This window comes from Monodelphis domestica, chromosome 7 (assembly GCF_027887165.1).
Source record: "Monodelphis domestica isolate mMonDom1 chromosome 7, mMonDom1.pri, whole genome shotgun sequence".
In the NCBI taxonomy this organism is placed as follows: Eukaryota; Metazoa; Chordata; class Mammalia; order Didelphimorphia; family Didelphidae; genus Monodelphis; species Monodelphis domestica.
Genome location: NC_077233.1, coordinates 134,428,233 through 134,442,222, shown reverse-complemented (window position 1 = coordinate 134,442,222; position 13,990 = coordinate 134,428,233). Strand labels below are relative to the sequence as shown.

At 37.9% G+C, this 13,990-nt stretch overlaps 2 protein-coding genes across 14 annotated transcripts in view; one reads left to right on the top strand and one right to left on the bottom strand.

Moving 5' to 3' along the window:
- The window catches only part of KATNIP (katanin interacting protein), a 221,019-nt gene extending 209,715 nt beyond the window's left edge, over window positions 1-11,304 (bottom strand). For 8 of the 13 annotated variants that reach the window (XM_056805495.1, XM_016424209.2, XM_056805498.1 and 5 more), the window contains exon 1: window positions 11,210-11,304. In XM_056805495.1, coding sequence (XP_056661473.1) covers window positions 11,210-11,216 — 7 coding nt within the window. In that variant the 5' untranslated portion in view covers window positions 11,217-11,304. Of the gene's footprint in view, window positions 1-10,150; window positions 10,352-11,209 lie in introns of all 13 variants that reach the window. The other 5 variants (XM_056805500.1, XM_056805497.1, XM_056805501.1 and 2 more) reach the window with 1 other exon arrangement.
- A 43-nt stretch (window positions 11,305-11,347) lies between these two features.
- Window positions 11,348-13,990, top strand: part of GTF3C1 (general transcription factor IIIC subunit 1) — a 142,662-nt gene continuing 140,019 nt past the window's right edge. The window contains exon 1 of the mRNA XM_001369925.5: window positions 11,348-11,639. Within this exon, the coding sequence (XP_001369962.2) occupies window positions 11,419-11,639 (221 nt within the window). The 5' untranslated portion in view covers window positions 11,348-11,418. The remainder of the gene's footprint in view (window positions 11,640-13,990) is intronic.

The window sequence follows — 13,990 nt, the reverse complement described above, 5'->3', positions numbered from 1 at the left end:
GAAACTATTTATATTGGAGATCTTATAAGTTTCCTCCAAAGAAGCAAAAGAATGCAATTTGTTAAAGAAAAAAAGATTCAAATCAATAAATCTGAGGAAGAACAGTTTGAAATATCCTAAATGATAATTAGAAAAAAAAAAAGATTTGTATGATATTAGGAAGGGACATATTATATTATAATAAAATAAATTATATATTTTAAGACTATGAGGAAAAATACAAACACTAAAGGAGAATAAAATGTGTTTTCTGAAAATTGAAATAACAGCCATGTATTCATTCATTGGCAAAGCTAACAATAATTTACAATGTTCACATACATGTTGGGATGTTATAAGAAACCCATTTCTTCAGAGATCAGAAAAAAGATTGGGGGTGAGGGTAGAGAGACAAAAGTAAGATTGCTCCTCGACCTGGGGTAAATTGCTCTATTTCTGTGGGGTTGATTTCTTCATCTGTAAAATGAAAGGTATCTATCAGATGATCTCTAAGGTCTTTCCCAGCTCTACAAGTCAACAATTCTATTTATCCATCTGGAAATCCTGGGTATTGTGGTGACTATCTAGTATTCTGATTGACCTTTTAAAAGTCCAAAAACCCAAGAGTGGAAGTTGCCACTTGAACCACTCAGTCTAGCCCCAATTCTTAACCTTCCATCTCAGATCTTGTCAGGAGGGAATTATAAATGAGTCATATGTATTGTGTATATAGGAAAAGGAAGCACTGGGGAACATTTCTTCTACTCTGTCCCCATTTCATTATCAAGAATCTTTTTATAGGGACTTAATTTAAATGAACCTAATGTAAACAAAGGTAACATGTGGAAAATAAAGGTGAAAATCTTAATAAAAGTTTTATTAAAGTTCTTGACCTAAGGTACATATATACACCCTTTCATCTCTCAATTATTCAAATAAATTTTAAGTGATCCTTAGGTTTAGGTATCTAAAAGGCGCATATCATAATTACTCTTTGCTGATGTTTTAAACATAATTCCAACTACCTTAATCTAGTCAAACTGGATTGATACTTGTTCCATATACATAATAAATTATCTCCCACTTTTGTGTCTTGGAAAAAGTGGCCCACTTGATATTTTTAATATACTACTTTTTCACCATTCACTCAGAATACCTAATTTCTCTGAAAGCACAGTTTAGCTACTGCATCCTAAGGAGTCCTTTCCTGATGCCCAGTTGCCAGTATTCTCACCTTCTTGAAATTATTTTGTATATATTTTTATTTACTTGTATACATGTCATATATCCCCAATAGAATAGAAGTTCCTTGAGGGTGGCGACTATTTTGTTATTGCTTTGTGTCCTTGCTTCCTAACACAGATGTTTAGAAAAGACTTGTTGGACTGAATTGAGTCTCTCTACATGCTCCATGCCAACAGTCATTATACTACTTTAGGCCTCAGGGTTCCCATCCTAGATCTGCTAGTTACTGACCTATATGACCTTGTCATTTTCTGGGCTAGTTTCCTTCCAGGCCTTTAAATTTATGTCATCCTTTGACCTCCTCTATATTCTATCAAAATAACTTCTTAATTGTTCTTTCTGATTTGAAACTTTCCTCTCCCGATTAGGTTTAGATCAATATCTCATACCCTACACCAAGATAAACTCAGAATGGGTTAACGACCTGAACATAAAGAAGGAAACAATAAGTAAACTAGGTGAAAATGGAATAGTATACTTGTCAGATCTTTGGGAAAGGAAAGATTTTAAGACCAATCAAAAGTTAGAAAAAATTACAAAATTCAAAATAAATAATTTTGATTACACTAAATTAAAAAGGTTTTGTACAAACAAAACCAATGCAATCAAAATTAGAAGGGAAGCAACAAATTGGGAAAAAATCTTTATAACAAAAGCCCCTGACAAAGGCCTAATTACTCAAATTTATAAGGAATTAAATCAATTGTACAAAAAATCCAGCCATTCCCCAATTGATAAATGGACAAGGGTCATGAATAGGCAATTTCCAGATAAAGAAATCAAAACTATTAATAAGCACATAAAAAAAATGTTCTAAATCTCTTATAATCAGAGAAATGCAAATCAAAACAACTCTGAGGTATCACCTCACATCTAGCAGATTGGCTAACATGACAGCAAAGAAGAGTAATGAATGTTGGAGGGGATGTGGCAAAATTGGGACATTAATGCATTGCTGGTGGAGTTGTGAATTGATCCAACCGTTCTGGAAGGCAATTCGGACTTTGCCCAAAGGGTGCTAAAAGACTGTCTGCCCTTTGATCTAGCCATAACACTGCTGGGTTATTACCTCAAAGAAATAAAAAGGAAAAAGACTTGTACAACAATATTCATAGCTGAGCTCTTTGTGGTGGCAAAAAATTGGAAAATGAGGGAATGCCCTTCAATTGGGAAATAGCTGAACAAATTTTGATATATGTTGGTGATGGAATACTATTGTACTCAAAGGAATAATAAAGTGGGGGAATTCCATGGGGACTGGAACAATCTCCAGGAATTGATACAGAGTGAGAGGAGCAGAACCAGGAGAACATTATACACAGAGACTGATACACTGTGGTAAAATCAAATGTAATGGACTTCTCTACTAGTAGCAATGCAATGAGGGCCATATGAGAAAGAATGCTATCCACATCCAGAGGAAGAACTGGGAAAAGAAACAAGAAGAAAAACAATTGCTTCACCACATTGGTGGATGGGGCTATGACTGGTAAAAAAGACTCTAAACAATCATCCTAGTGCAAATATTAATATGGAAATGGGTCCTGATCAATAACACATGTTAAACCCAGTGGAACTGTGCATCAGATATGGGAAGGGGATAAGGGAAGGGGAGGGAAAGAACACGAGTCTTGTAACCATGGAAAAATATTCTAAATCATCGAATTAAATAAAATTAAAAAAAAACAAACCTCTCCTGTCCTATATATCTTCCTCTATGAAGGCGTCAAAATAATCTTCCTAAGGAATACATCTGACTACACAATCCTGCTCAAAAATTCTCTTTTCTACTAAGAAATCAGCATGGCATTTAAAGCCCTTCAAAACATGACTTCCACCTACCATTTCTGGCTTACTTCATATTTTCTCCTCTTATATGATCTATGCTTAAGTCAAAATAGCCCAGTAAGCACTTTCTGAATTCGGGATTCCTCCTCCTCTTCTCTATACCTTCAAGAAGGCTATGCCTTATCCCCAATAATGTACTTACATCTTTATCTTAAAATCTTTAGCTTCCTTCAAGGATCAGCTGAGGTGCCAATTTCTAAGCCTAAGACTGGACTTCTACTGTTGGTGCTTGCTCCCTCATCAAATTATCTTATATTACTTATCAATGAGTTCCCCTAGGGGAAAAAAAAAAAACCTAAGCTTCTAGAGGGCTGGATTATTTAATTTTTCTCTTTTTATGTTCAGTGCCTAGCAAAATACTTCACATGCAGGAGACACATTTGAGATATTTTTTTAGCTGATTACTAAGTAGGATGTGTACATATAAAAAATGGACTTTCTATTAATTAATACATTTTGGTTTTGCCTCCATTCCTGACCCCATCTATATCCACTTGAGACCTGTAAAAAAAATTCTAAAAAGCATTTACATTTCTTCTTGGAAAACATCCTAGAATGGCCCAAAAGGTAATCTGAAGATTATTTGCATTTAGAAAACTACTCTGTCAAATTGCCTGTGGAAGCTTGGGAAATGGTATAAAAGATTAATTTATGAAAAGAAATTCATATTTCTTGTTCAGTCTTCTCCAAAATTTATAAAACTTCAAGATGGAAACTGTAGGTATTAGAGAAAAGAATGCAAAGAGAGAAAAAAGGGCAGATTGAGTCACCAAAAATTGGAAGAATAGATTCTAATACTGTGGTTGTGGTGGACATTATCAGCTTAAAATGCTCTACCTCAAAAGTACATAATAGGCCATTCTTCCCACCAACCTAATTCAAAAGACTTTGGGACTTGTTTGACAAAATGTGTATAAATAACTTTGATCTCTTGGGAAAAATAAGGCTAGATATTCTTTGTGGTAAAAAAGAAATAAAATTAAAGTGAGTACTCTGGCTGGGGAATAGTTGGGGAAAATTTGTTATTTGAATGTAATGGAAGAAAATTATGGAGTAAGTCGTGATGAGTATGAGGAATTCAGAAAACATAGGGAAGAAAACTGGTATGACAAAATGGGGAAAACCAAAGAATGATACAATATATTCAAAGACTGCAACAAAATAAATGAAAAGATAACTTAAAGAAAGGAATACTCTGAACCAAACTCTCAAACAGAAAGGTAAATATGGAAAAATCAATAAAAGTCCTAAAGGATATATTGTGAACTATAACTCTCTTTGGGGGACAGTGTGAATCTTGAAATTTCTCAGACTTGTAAATGTTAAAAATTTCCACATTGGGGAATTTTTCATTGGGACAATTCTCTATTAGGGACCATTCCCCATCTAAAATGTGAGAACTCTACTTGGATCAGAAATGGGAGGACCTCTACTCCACCTGTACTTAAGACTGCTTTAGGAGAGAACTCCTTGCTAAACAATGAAAGTACTTTAACCCATACTTATAATGAGGCAAAAAGTTCTTTAAGCCATGCCTATTTTTAGAATTAATACAATGGGGTGCTAAGTACCTATTAAAGGTCAGGCAACTTATAAACTTGCCAGGAGCAAAGAGGTGAAAACTTATTCAGAAGTTTTTCTGGTTCAAACTTACTAAAGGGATTAGTCGACCCAGCAGTGAATTCAGAATGGGCTGTCCCTTGGAAAACGTCTACTGTGATTGGTAGATGAAAGAACTTAGGGGAGGTGACATAGGAGAAAACCTCCTATATAAGAAAAAGGAGAATCTCTTATGGAGCAATCCTTTTGGGAAAAATCCTTTTGGAGAAAAGCTCTTGGGAGAGGCTCTGGAGAAGGGAAGCTCTTGGAGGACAATCTCTAAGGAGGTTTCACTGGAGCTCCTCTGAGGGGACTCTGTCCCTCTGGAGGCTCTGGAGAGAGGCCCTTTGAAACAGTCTCTGGCTGGAACTCTCTCTGAGGAGACTCTGTCACTAGAATCCTTGATTAGACAGACCTTGTGGTGAGTGATAAAAGACTGACTGATATCTCTCTCTTAAGACTCAGGTCTAGGCCATGTTGGCTTAAGGCCCTTCATACTTATTTCCTTTTTTTCTCTTTCTCTCTTTTTCTTTAATTCCTCATTGTATATTTAATTAAATTCTCTATAAAACCCAGTTGACTTGGGTATATTCATAATTGGGAATATTTCCCTGGCGACCACCTTATATTTGATTTAAAACCAAGACACTGTAGTGAAACATATTTTCTGCGGTCACAAATTTACTCAGCCACTCTTATATCTATCACAATTTATATCTTCAACTATTTTAACTCTTACAGTTTATGACCCCAACTCTTTTAACTGCCACAGTTTATGGCAGAACAACTATTTTAAATGTTACAACAGAAGGTAGGTGAATGGAGTATGCTATTAAGACAGAATGTTGTATCTATTTTTTAGAATCCACTGATCAGTAAATAAGCATTGACTAAGTGCTTACTAAGTCCTGAGGATACAAAAATGGTAAAAGTCTCTGCCCTCAGGGATCTCATATCCCAGTCAGATGTTTGTGCTTAATTGTTTTGTCATGAAGGACTTGGGAGAGAGCTTCCCATTCCTCAAGACTCTAGTATAAAAACAAAAAAGCAACCACCAAACATTTTTTTAATGAGAAAGAAATAGAATGGAGAAATGTGACACACTGGAAAGAACACTGGGAGCTGGGAGACTGGGCTCTACCATTTATTAACTATGGCTCAGGGCAAATCATTTTGCCTCACTAGACCTCACTTTCATGCACAGTAAACTGAAGAAGGTAGATTAAATGATCACTAAAGTCATTCTGATTCTAACATTCCATGTTCTAACATCCTTTCTAGCTCTAACATTTTGTGATTCCATCACTTTAAGTCTAACTGCTATCTTCAGAAAAAAAAATGGTCATATTGCAGACCTTCTATGATTCATAACAGCATTTCTCTGCAGTGTTGCTATTCACTGCTCCACTAAAAGTTTGACAACTTACACATTAAGCTGCCCTTTGGATAACAAGTTAGAAGACCAATGTTTAAATCCTACTTTTGCATTTCTTAGCTATCTGACCTCAGGTAAGTCACTTTCCTACTCTTAGTCTCACTGTAGTCCTCAGTAAAATGAAGGGGGTGGGCTATTAGACTGAAATCCTATGAAATCCTCTACAACTTTTTTGGATGAATGAACAAAGAAAATCCTTTTAAAATAGGCATGCACAGTGCTGAACTTTGCAAATACAGGTACAAAAGTGAGATAGATCCTACACTCAAGTTCAAATTTTAATAGGTGAAGATAATATGTATCAAAACTGGTGGCCAAACTCTTTCCAGAAATAATGACAATGTGTTGATTTGATTATTGTTCTCACAGCATGAGAGAGAAAGAGGGAAAGGAACGTATCCTGGGTGGCAGATTGGAAAATGTGCAGAATGCTTTAAAAATATGGAAAAGTGTTTATACTTTTAAGCCAAGGGACAGAACCAGGGTAATGAGATGTTAAAAAAAAAAAGGCAAATTTAGGCTTTGTGTCAACAAAGACTTCTGAACTAGTTATCCAAAAATGTAACCCTCTGCCGAAGTTCAGGCTGGAAGAGTACTACTCAGATATGTTTTAGTGGAAGATGTCTGTAGGGTATAGGCCAGACTAGATGATGATCCCTTATAACTATGGAATTTTATGTAACTATGATTCCTAAGTACTGAGGTAATCTTGATTTGGGGGATGGTCTTCAATGATTTTAGATACTATAAAAATTGTAAAGGAGGCATGGGAAAAACTTTAGTAACATCAACAAGAAAAGGGGGGGCTAGAGAATGAATGAAAAGTAGAGTGAATACAAAGTTGGAAATAGGAAAATGAGAGAAAAAAATATAGTGATAGAATGGTCTAATGAAAGTTGTGGACAGGAAAGACTAAGGCAGAGCCAAATTATCTGGAAGTTAAATAAACATTTTGTTATTGTTCAGTTGTTTCAGTCAGGCCTGACACTTTGTGTCCCTGTTTGAAGTTTTCTTGGCAAAGTGGTTTGCCATTTTCTTCTCTAGCTCATTTTACAGATTAGGAAACTGAGGCAAACAGAATTAAGTGACTTGCCCACAGCTACATAACTAGTATCTGAGGCCACCTAGTTGCCCCCCCCCCCTTTTTATATTTTTTCCATGGAAGCAATGTCCTGAGTAAAAAAATAAAATAAAATAAAATTAGGAATCAGGAGATATTGATTCTACCTCTGCTAATAACGTGCTATGTAGGCTTGAGTGAGTTACTTAAATTCTCTGAGTCCATTTCCTCCACTGTAAAATAAAGTTGGACCAGATAATAGCTTTAAGAGAAAAAAGTCATGGTTGGTGAACAGTCTGTCAGTCAATAAGCATTTTTAATTTACTATGTATGATTCAGGTACTGTGCTAAATACAAAAAAAAAAAAAAAAGCCAAAGTAATTCCTGCTTTCAAGAGGGGTACATTCTAATGGGAGAAATAACGTGTAAATAATGAGGTATATTCAAGTTATGTGCAATCAGCATCCTTGTTCACGCTGCATGCTCAGGAAGGGGCTTAGCACAGTCAATGAACATTACATCTAGAGTAAGAAGATCTGGTTTAAGACCCATCTTTATCATTTGCTAACTGTAACCCTCAACAAGTTATTTTAACTGTCCAAGTCTTTGTTTTCTTATCTCATTTCCTTATCATTCTTTAAAAATCTGTACTTTTTTCAATGTCCACACTGTTTCCAATACAGATCAAAAAGTAAATGGGTTTTTGGAATTGCTGAGGTTTCTTAAAACCTATCTAGGGTAGTCCCCAAACAATAAACCTGGATCTGTGCGGTCTTTATTTTTTTTTTTTATTTAGAGGCAGCTGGTTGCACAATGGATAGAGCACTAGGCCCAAATTCAGGAAGACCTGAGTTGAAATTTTACCTCACTCATTAGTGGTATGATCCTGGGCAAATCAGTTAGGATCTGTTTGCAACAGCTTCCTCAGCTTTCAAATGGGGATAGTAATAGCATCTATCTTGAAGGGCTATTGTGAGGATCAAACAAGAGAGTATTTGTAAAAGCACTTAGCACAGTGACACTAGACACTATATTAAGGCAAATTTTCCCACCCTTTCCTTTACAAAAAGCTTTTTCATCTTGGCAGAATCTGCCAGAGCTCACAGTTCTTTGGCATAATCCTTAATGATTAAAATCACCTATGTATAATAGGGTATTGAAGAAGCACCTTTGTGGAAGTATCATCTACAATACGGAAATAATAAAACTTATGTCACATTATCTCCCCTCAGCTGTAGTTCTGAGATAATATTTGTATTATCCCTTCAAAAGCCTGCTATATACTTTGTAAATCAGAAAGTACTATAGAAATCGTAGTTATTATGGTGGTAGGTGTCACAGGGGATACAGCACTGTACTAGAATCAGGAAATTCATACATGACCTTAGACACTTACTAGTTGTGTCGCCCTAGGCAAATCACTTCACACTGTTTGCCTCAGTTTCTTAATTTGTAAAATGAACTGGAGAAGGAAATGGCAAACACTTAAAGTGTCTTTGCCAGTTGAGGTCATAAAGTCTGACATGGCTGAACAACAAGTTAATATTATAATAATCAATATGAAGGAATAATCCTACTTCCATCTCAAGAAATGGCAGTACTGATTAGAGATAAGCTGATTAGGCTCTCATTTCCCCCCATTTCGACATCCTATGTCAGAGGAATATTATATGAAATAAAATAGGTTCAAGAACTGCAATTGCTAAGTTGACAGGTATTGAATGAATGCTGAAGAAAATTGAAAGAAAAGAAATGAATCTCTTTGGAGAAATGGGAAGAAAGAATAGAGGACAATAGAATAGACACAGAGTTTCAGTATTACATAAGTTTATTTTGCCTCATGAATGCTGTTTATTTTAAATGGGAAGAGAAACACAGAAATCATAAAATGCCTGCTCAGGGAAGCAAACACAAGAACAAGAAAAGGCAAGGTATTTTAACAATATAAGTACCTTTTTCATGCAAACTCTAGACATTGTTAGTTTGTGATCATTTTGATGAGCTAAACTGAATTTGGCTTTTGCATCATCTATTTTCTTAAAGAGACTGTCAAGCAAATTAATAAACAAGTAACATATTTATCCTGCAAAAAAGTGAATAATTTTCAGTGGTTTTTACAGGCAGCTTTTTAACAGGGCAGGCCTCATTTTTAAGGAACTGACTATGTATACATCTTCAGGGGATAATACATTTCTATCATTCAAGGGCAAACTAATATTCAATATCACAGTGAATCTTTTTGAAAAATTAAGATTCCTTCATAAGGAGAAAATTCACCTCCAATCTGCCTGTTAATGTAAATCTGAAATATCATAGTTTGGGCTGTCCTTTAAACTGGTTGTACTAAATATAATCTTTTTTCTCTTTCTTAGAAGTATCGAATTTCCTAAAATTTTTCTCCCATCCATTCCCTCAGTGGCACTTCTCTGCCTCCTCCCTCTCTCCCAACAGTTTTAAAGCTTATTCTTTACTCATGGAACTATAAATTTCCAAATAACCAGTAGGGCTTCATCTAATCAAATCTAAATTAAAATGACAAAATAAGGTGAAAGGGGGACAATTAATGATTTCAGATAAAGCTTCTACATGGTGCTACAGAAACCCTTGGGTTTTTTAAAGATTTCTCTTGAGCAAAGATTTGAGCATTTTTAGGCTCAAAGGTATTCATCAAACATATTTATTAAATTTTTATAGGAGCCTAAATGTTAGGGGAGATGTAACTATAAACAGAACAGATTTGTACTTTCAGATCACATCTAATAGCACTGATTCACTTTAAGAAATGTTACTTCTTTGTGAAAGTTGAATGCAAATCAAATTTCATAACGCTGATCATTGGACATACACAGGGGAGTTTGATACTTAAATGAATTATACAATGACTCTTTACAAAATGAATAAATTACATCCTGTTTTTATTTTTAAAAACATCTATAAACTTGTGACTTACCATATATCTATCTATAAATTTGAGATTTACTCACATAGTCTTAGAAGTCATAAAATTGTATTTCTTTAAAAATGTTCTAAAATCGCTCACTCTTCCAAAGAAGGGCAAACTGGTGTTGTTCGACTGTAATGAGTAGAGGTCTCCCTCAAGCAGGTAGCACAGCTCAATTGGCAGGATTTCTCCTGCCCCTCCCCATCTCAATATCGCAGTAACTAGAAACTCAGAGGAGCCAATCCTGTGTAAGTAAGGGGTTTGATTTGGTTTGTTTCTTGTTTGTGAAACAATTAGAAACAAAAGGTACACAATCAGTACTCATCGGAGCCCGTCTAGCACCGGGGAGAGGGAAGAAGGGAAAGTCAGTGAGTAGACTGAGGTAGTCTTTCCAAGGGGCTCGACAAAGTCAAGTTTGAAGTTAAGGAAAGTAGCCACAGATCGTGGGCTAGGGCTGAGAATAGCCATAAGTGCAGAGGTCAGACCTCTAACCTCAGGGCTGACAGGTGATATGGATCAAGTCTCAGTCAACACTGAAGACTTTTTTTTTTTTTTTGCAAGCCAGGGGGCGGGGTAGCAGTAAAGAGCACAGTTCTAGACGACCAGGGTACATGTTTTAGGGCTGCCACTGGTTACCTGGGTGTGACCCTGGACAAATTACAGAACCTGTGTGGATCTCAGTTTCCTCATCTGCAAAAAGGGTAAGGTAAAAATATCCTTTCCTGGGAGCACTCTTGGGTAAAAAGCCCTTTGTAAATGTGAATATTATTTCCCTCCTTCTCCTCCTTTCCTCCCCGCCCCCAAATGCGTGGAACCCCCCTCCCCATTTTATAAAAGTTCTACACCGAAGGAGAGGGAAACTTTGGACCGGTCACAAACAAAGTAGGCACGGGTCTGTTCTCCACATCTCCCTTCCTTCATTCCAGCCCAATCCGTCACTGTGGACCCCAGAGGGGCCCAGACCCACTAAATAGCACTATCACCAGCCCAGGGCGAAGGAAAACCCACACCCGGATCTATGGGGGTTGGGAGAGCCAAGGAGGCAAGGAGACGGACCCCAGGATCCCCGCGGGACAGGGTCACAGGCCCAGTGGACACTCACCCTCCATCCCTAAGCAGCGGCGGTTCCGGGTTCTTGGACCGGAAGCGGCTCCTACAGTGTTTGCAGTTCCCCTGGTTACAAATCCGCCACCGGCCAATGACCACGGCCTAGGGCGAGCCTGGCCCGCCTCCTCGCCGGTAGTGACGTCAGCGTCAGCGCCGGCGCGCTGTGAATCTCCTCGCGCCTCTGGCTGACTGAGCCAGGGAAGGATGGACGCGCTCGAGTCCCTCCTGGACGAGGTGGCCCTGGAAGGACTGGATGGGTTATCGGTGCCCACGCTGTGGAGCCGCCTGGAGTCGCGGGTCCCGCCCTTCCCGCTGCCGATGGAGCCCCACACGCAGCAGTTCCTGTGGCGGGCGCTGGCAGCCCACCCCGACATCCGCTTCTACGTGGAGCCCAGGGATCGACCTGAACTCCTGCTGCAAGACCGGTCAGGGGCCCAGGCCGGCCCGGGGGGTGGGGATGGGAAGGAGAGAGGACCCGGAGGCATGCGGGCAGCGGGGAGTCCGAAGTGATACTCTAGACTCCGGGGAGCCCGAGCTGGGCCCTGGACCTTGGGCTGGGAGGGAAGAGTTGCCTATCATGGTTGCAGAGTTGGAAAGGACCTTAGAGAGAGATCATCTGTCTAGGCCAAGCTCCTTATTTACGGATGAGGAAACTGAGGCTCGAGGTGGAGAAATGTCCCTCCCAAAGTCATCACATAGGTACCGAATAACTGACAGGCCTCGCGTTTTGTTGTTCAGTTGTGTCCGGCTCTTCGTGACCCCATTTGGGGTTTTCTTGGCAAAAATACTGGAGTGGTTTGCCATTTCAACTTCTCCAGTTCATTTGACAGATGAGGAAATCTGAGGCAAACAGGGTTAAGTGACTTGCCCAGGGTTATACAGCCAATAAGTGTCAGAGGTCAGATTTGAACTCAGGAAGATGAATCTTCCTGACTACAGGCTGGACACTATACACTTCACCTCCTTGCTGCCCTGGGCCTTCGTTTATGTTGCTTAAAATCTCAAACTCATTCTTCAATCCTAAACGGGGTTTTGGAGATGAAAGATCTGCAATTATAGATGATTAGAGACTTTCAGAGACTTTCTACCACATGCATTTCAACTCATTTATTTTAGAACATCCTACTTTCTTGTAGGTTCTATGAGAGTAGGAAAGTCGCATGCCTTATCTAAATATTCTTTCTCTTTCGGGGCTCAGTACTATTCTGCAGACAGGAGGTGCTTATTAAGTTGAAATACTTTGATTTTATCAGATGAATAAATTGGGATCCAGAAAGGAGAAGTGACATTTTAAAAATAATGCATCTCTTGGTGCTGGTATTCAGTTTTAGTCTCAGAACTCCCAGTTAATTGCTCTTTCCACTATACTACACTCTGTCTTCTTAGAGACCATATCCAGTCCAGTCCCTTCATTTTATAGGAGGACTTACTTGCTAAGGGTCATATAGCTAATAAAAATCAGAATCAGAAAAAGAATCCTAGGCCAGGGCTCTGCATGCATAAAATATTCCTGACATTTACTATATTAGAAATCTTAAATTTTGATCAAACAAACCTTCATGAAGCTACCAAATTATTCTAACCACAGAGTTCTCTTGCTCAATAAACTTCAGTGGCTCCTGATTACCTGCAGCACAAAATACAAAGATTCAATACTTAAGTTGCTTTATAGCTGGTTTCTATCTATCTTATTTGGTTTGTTTCATATCATTCCCTTTCATGCATTCTATACACCACCCACATTAACTACTGACTGTTCACCAATTTCAGCTTGATGCTGAGCTATCTTTCAAACATGAAAAATACATCTCATCTCATTCAAATCAATCTCATCTTTCAAGTCTCCATCTCACTTCCTCCATCAGTCCTGATAACTGCAGAATGTGTTTTCTTCTTCCCAAAACTTTCTTAGACTACTTTGTTGGATCTCTCCTTTTCTCTCATCACACTCCATTTTGTATTTTATTTGTGTATGTACATAATTTCTCCCTCTCTCCAACTGCTCACACACTCCTCCCCATTAATTAAGCTTCCGGAAAACAAAAATGCCTTTTCTTCTTTGTATGCTTTGTATACTGTAGTTGACACTTAATATTTTTGAAGTTACTTATTGAGTATTTCATAGACTTAGATTCTTTTTTCCTCTTTACTAAATAAAGAGGTTATGGTATATAGAAAGTACAATGAAGTTGTAGCCAGAGAACTAAGATTTGAATTCTGGAACTGCCATTCAATACACTACTTGCATAATCTTGGGCAAATCATTTAAACCTCTCCAAGCTTCATTTCATCCATGTGGAAAATGAGTTTGGATCAAAAGACCTCTAAATTCTCTTTCAACTCTAAGCCTGTGATCTTCAGTGACTGAACTTTAAGCTCTCTTCCTACTCTGGTTTCAGCATTTGAACAAGTACCTACTAATGTGCAAAGCTGTGCTGGATGTTGTACAGGATACATAGACGAATAAGTTCCTGCTTCCCTCTCTCCCAGCTCTCAGGATATTGTAGCCTTGTAGGGGAAATAAGATTTCATTCAATCAACAAGCATTTGTTTAATGCCTTCTGTTTAGCCACCACTGTGAACAGACATTGAAAATACAAGCATAATGAAATATTCCTTATTCTCAAGGAGTTTACACAGAATAAATATAAAGAGAATAAGTACATGCTGCAAGGGAGTAAGGAGGAGGGCACTAGTAGTTGAGAGGGATTAGAAAAAAAACTTGGAAGAAGGTGGTTTTTAAGCTGGGTCTTGAGGGAAGAAATATATTCTAGAA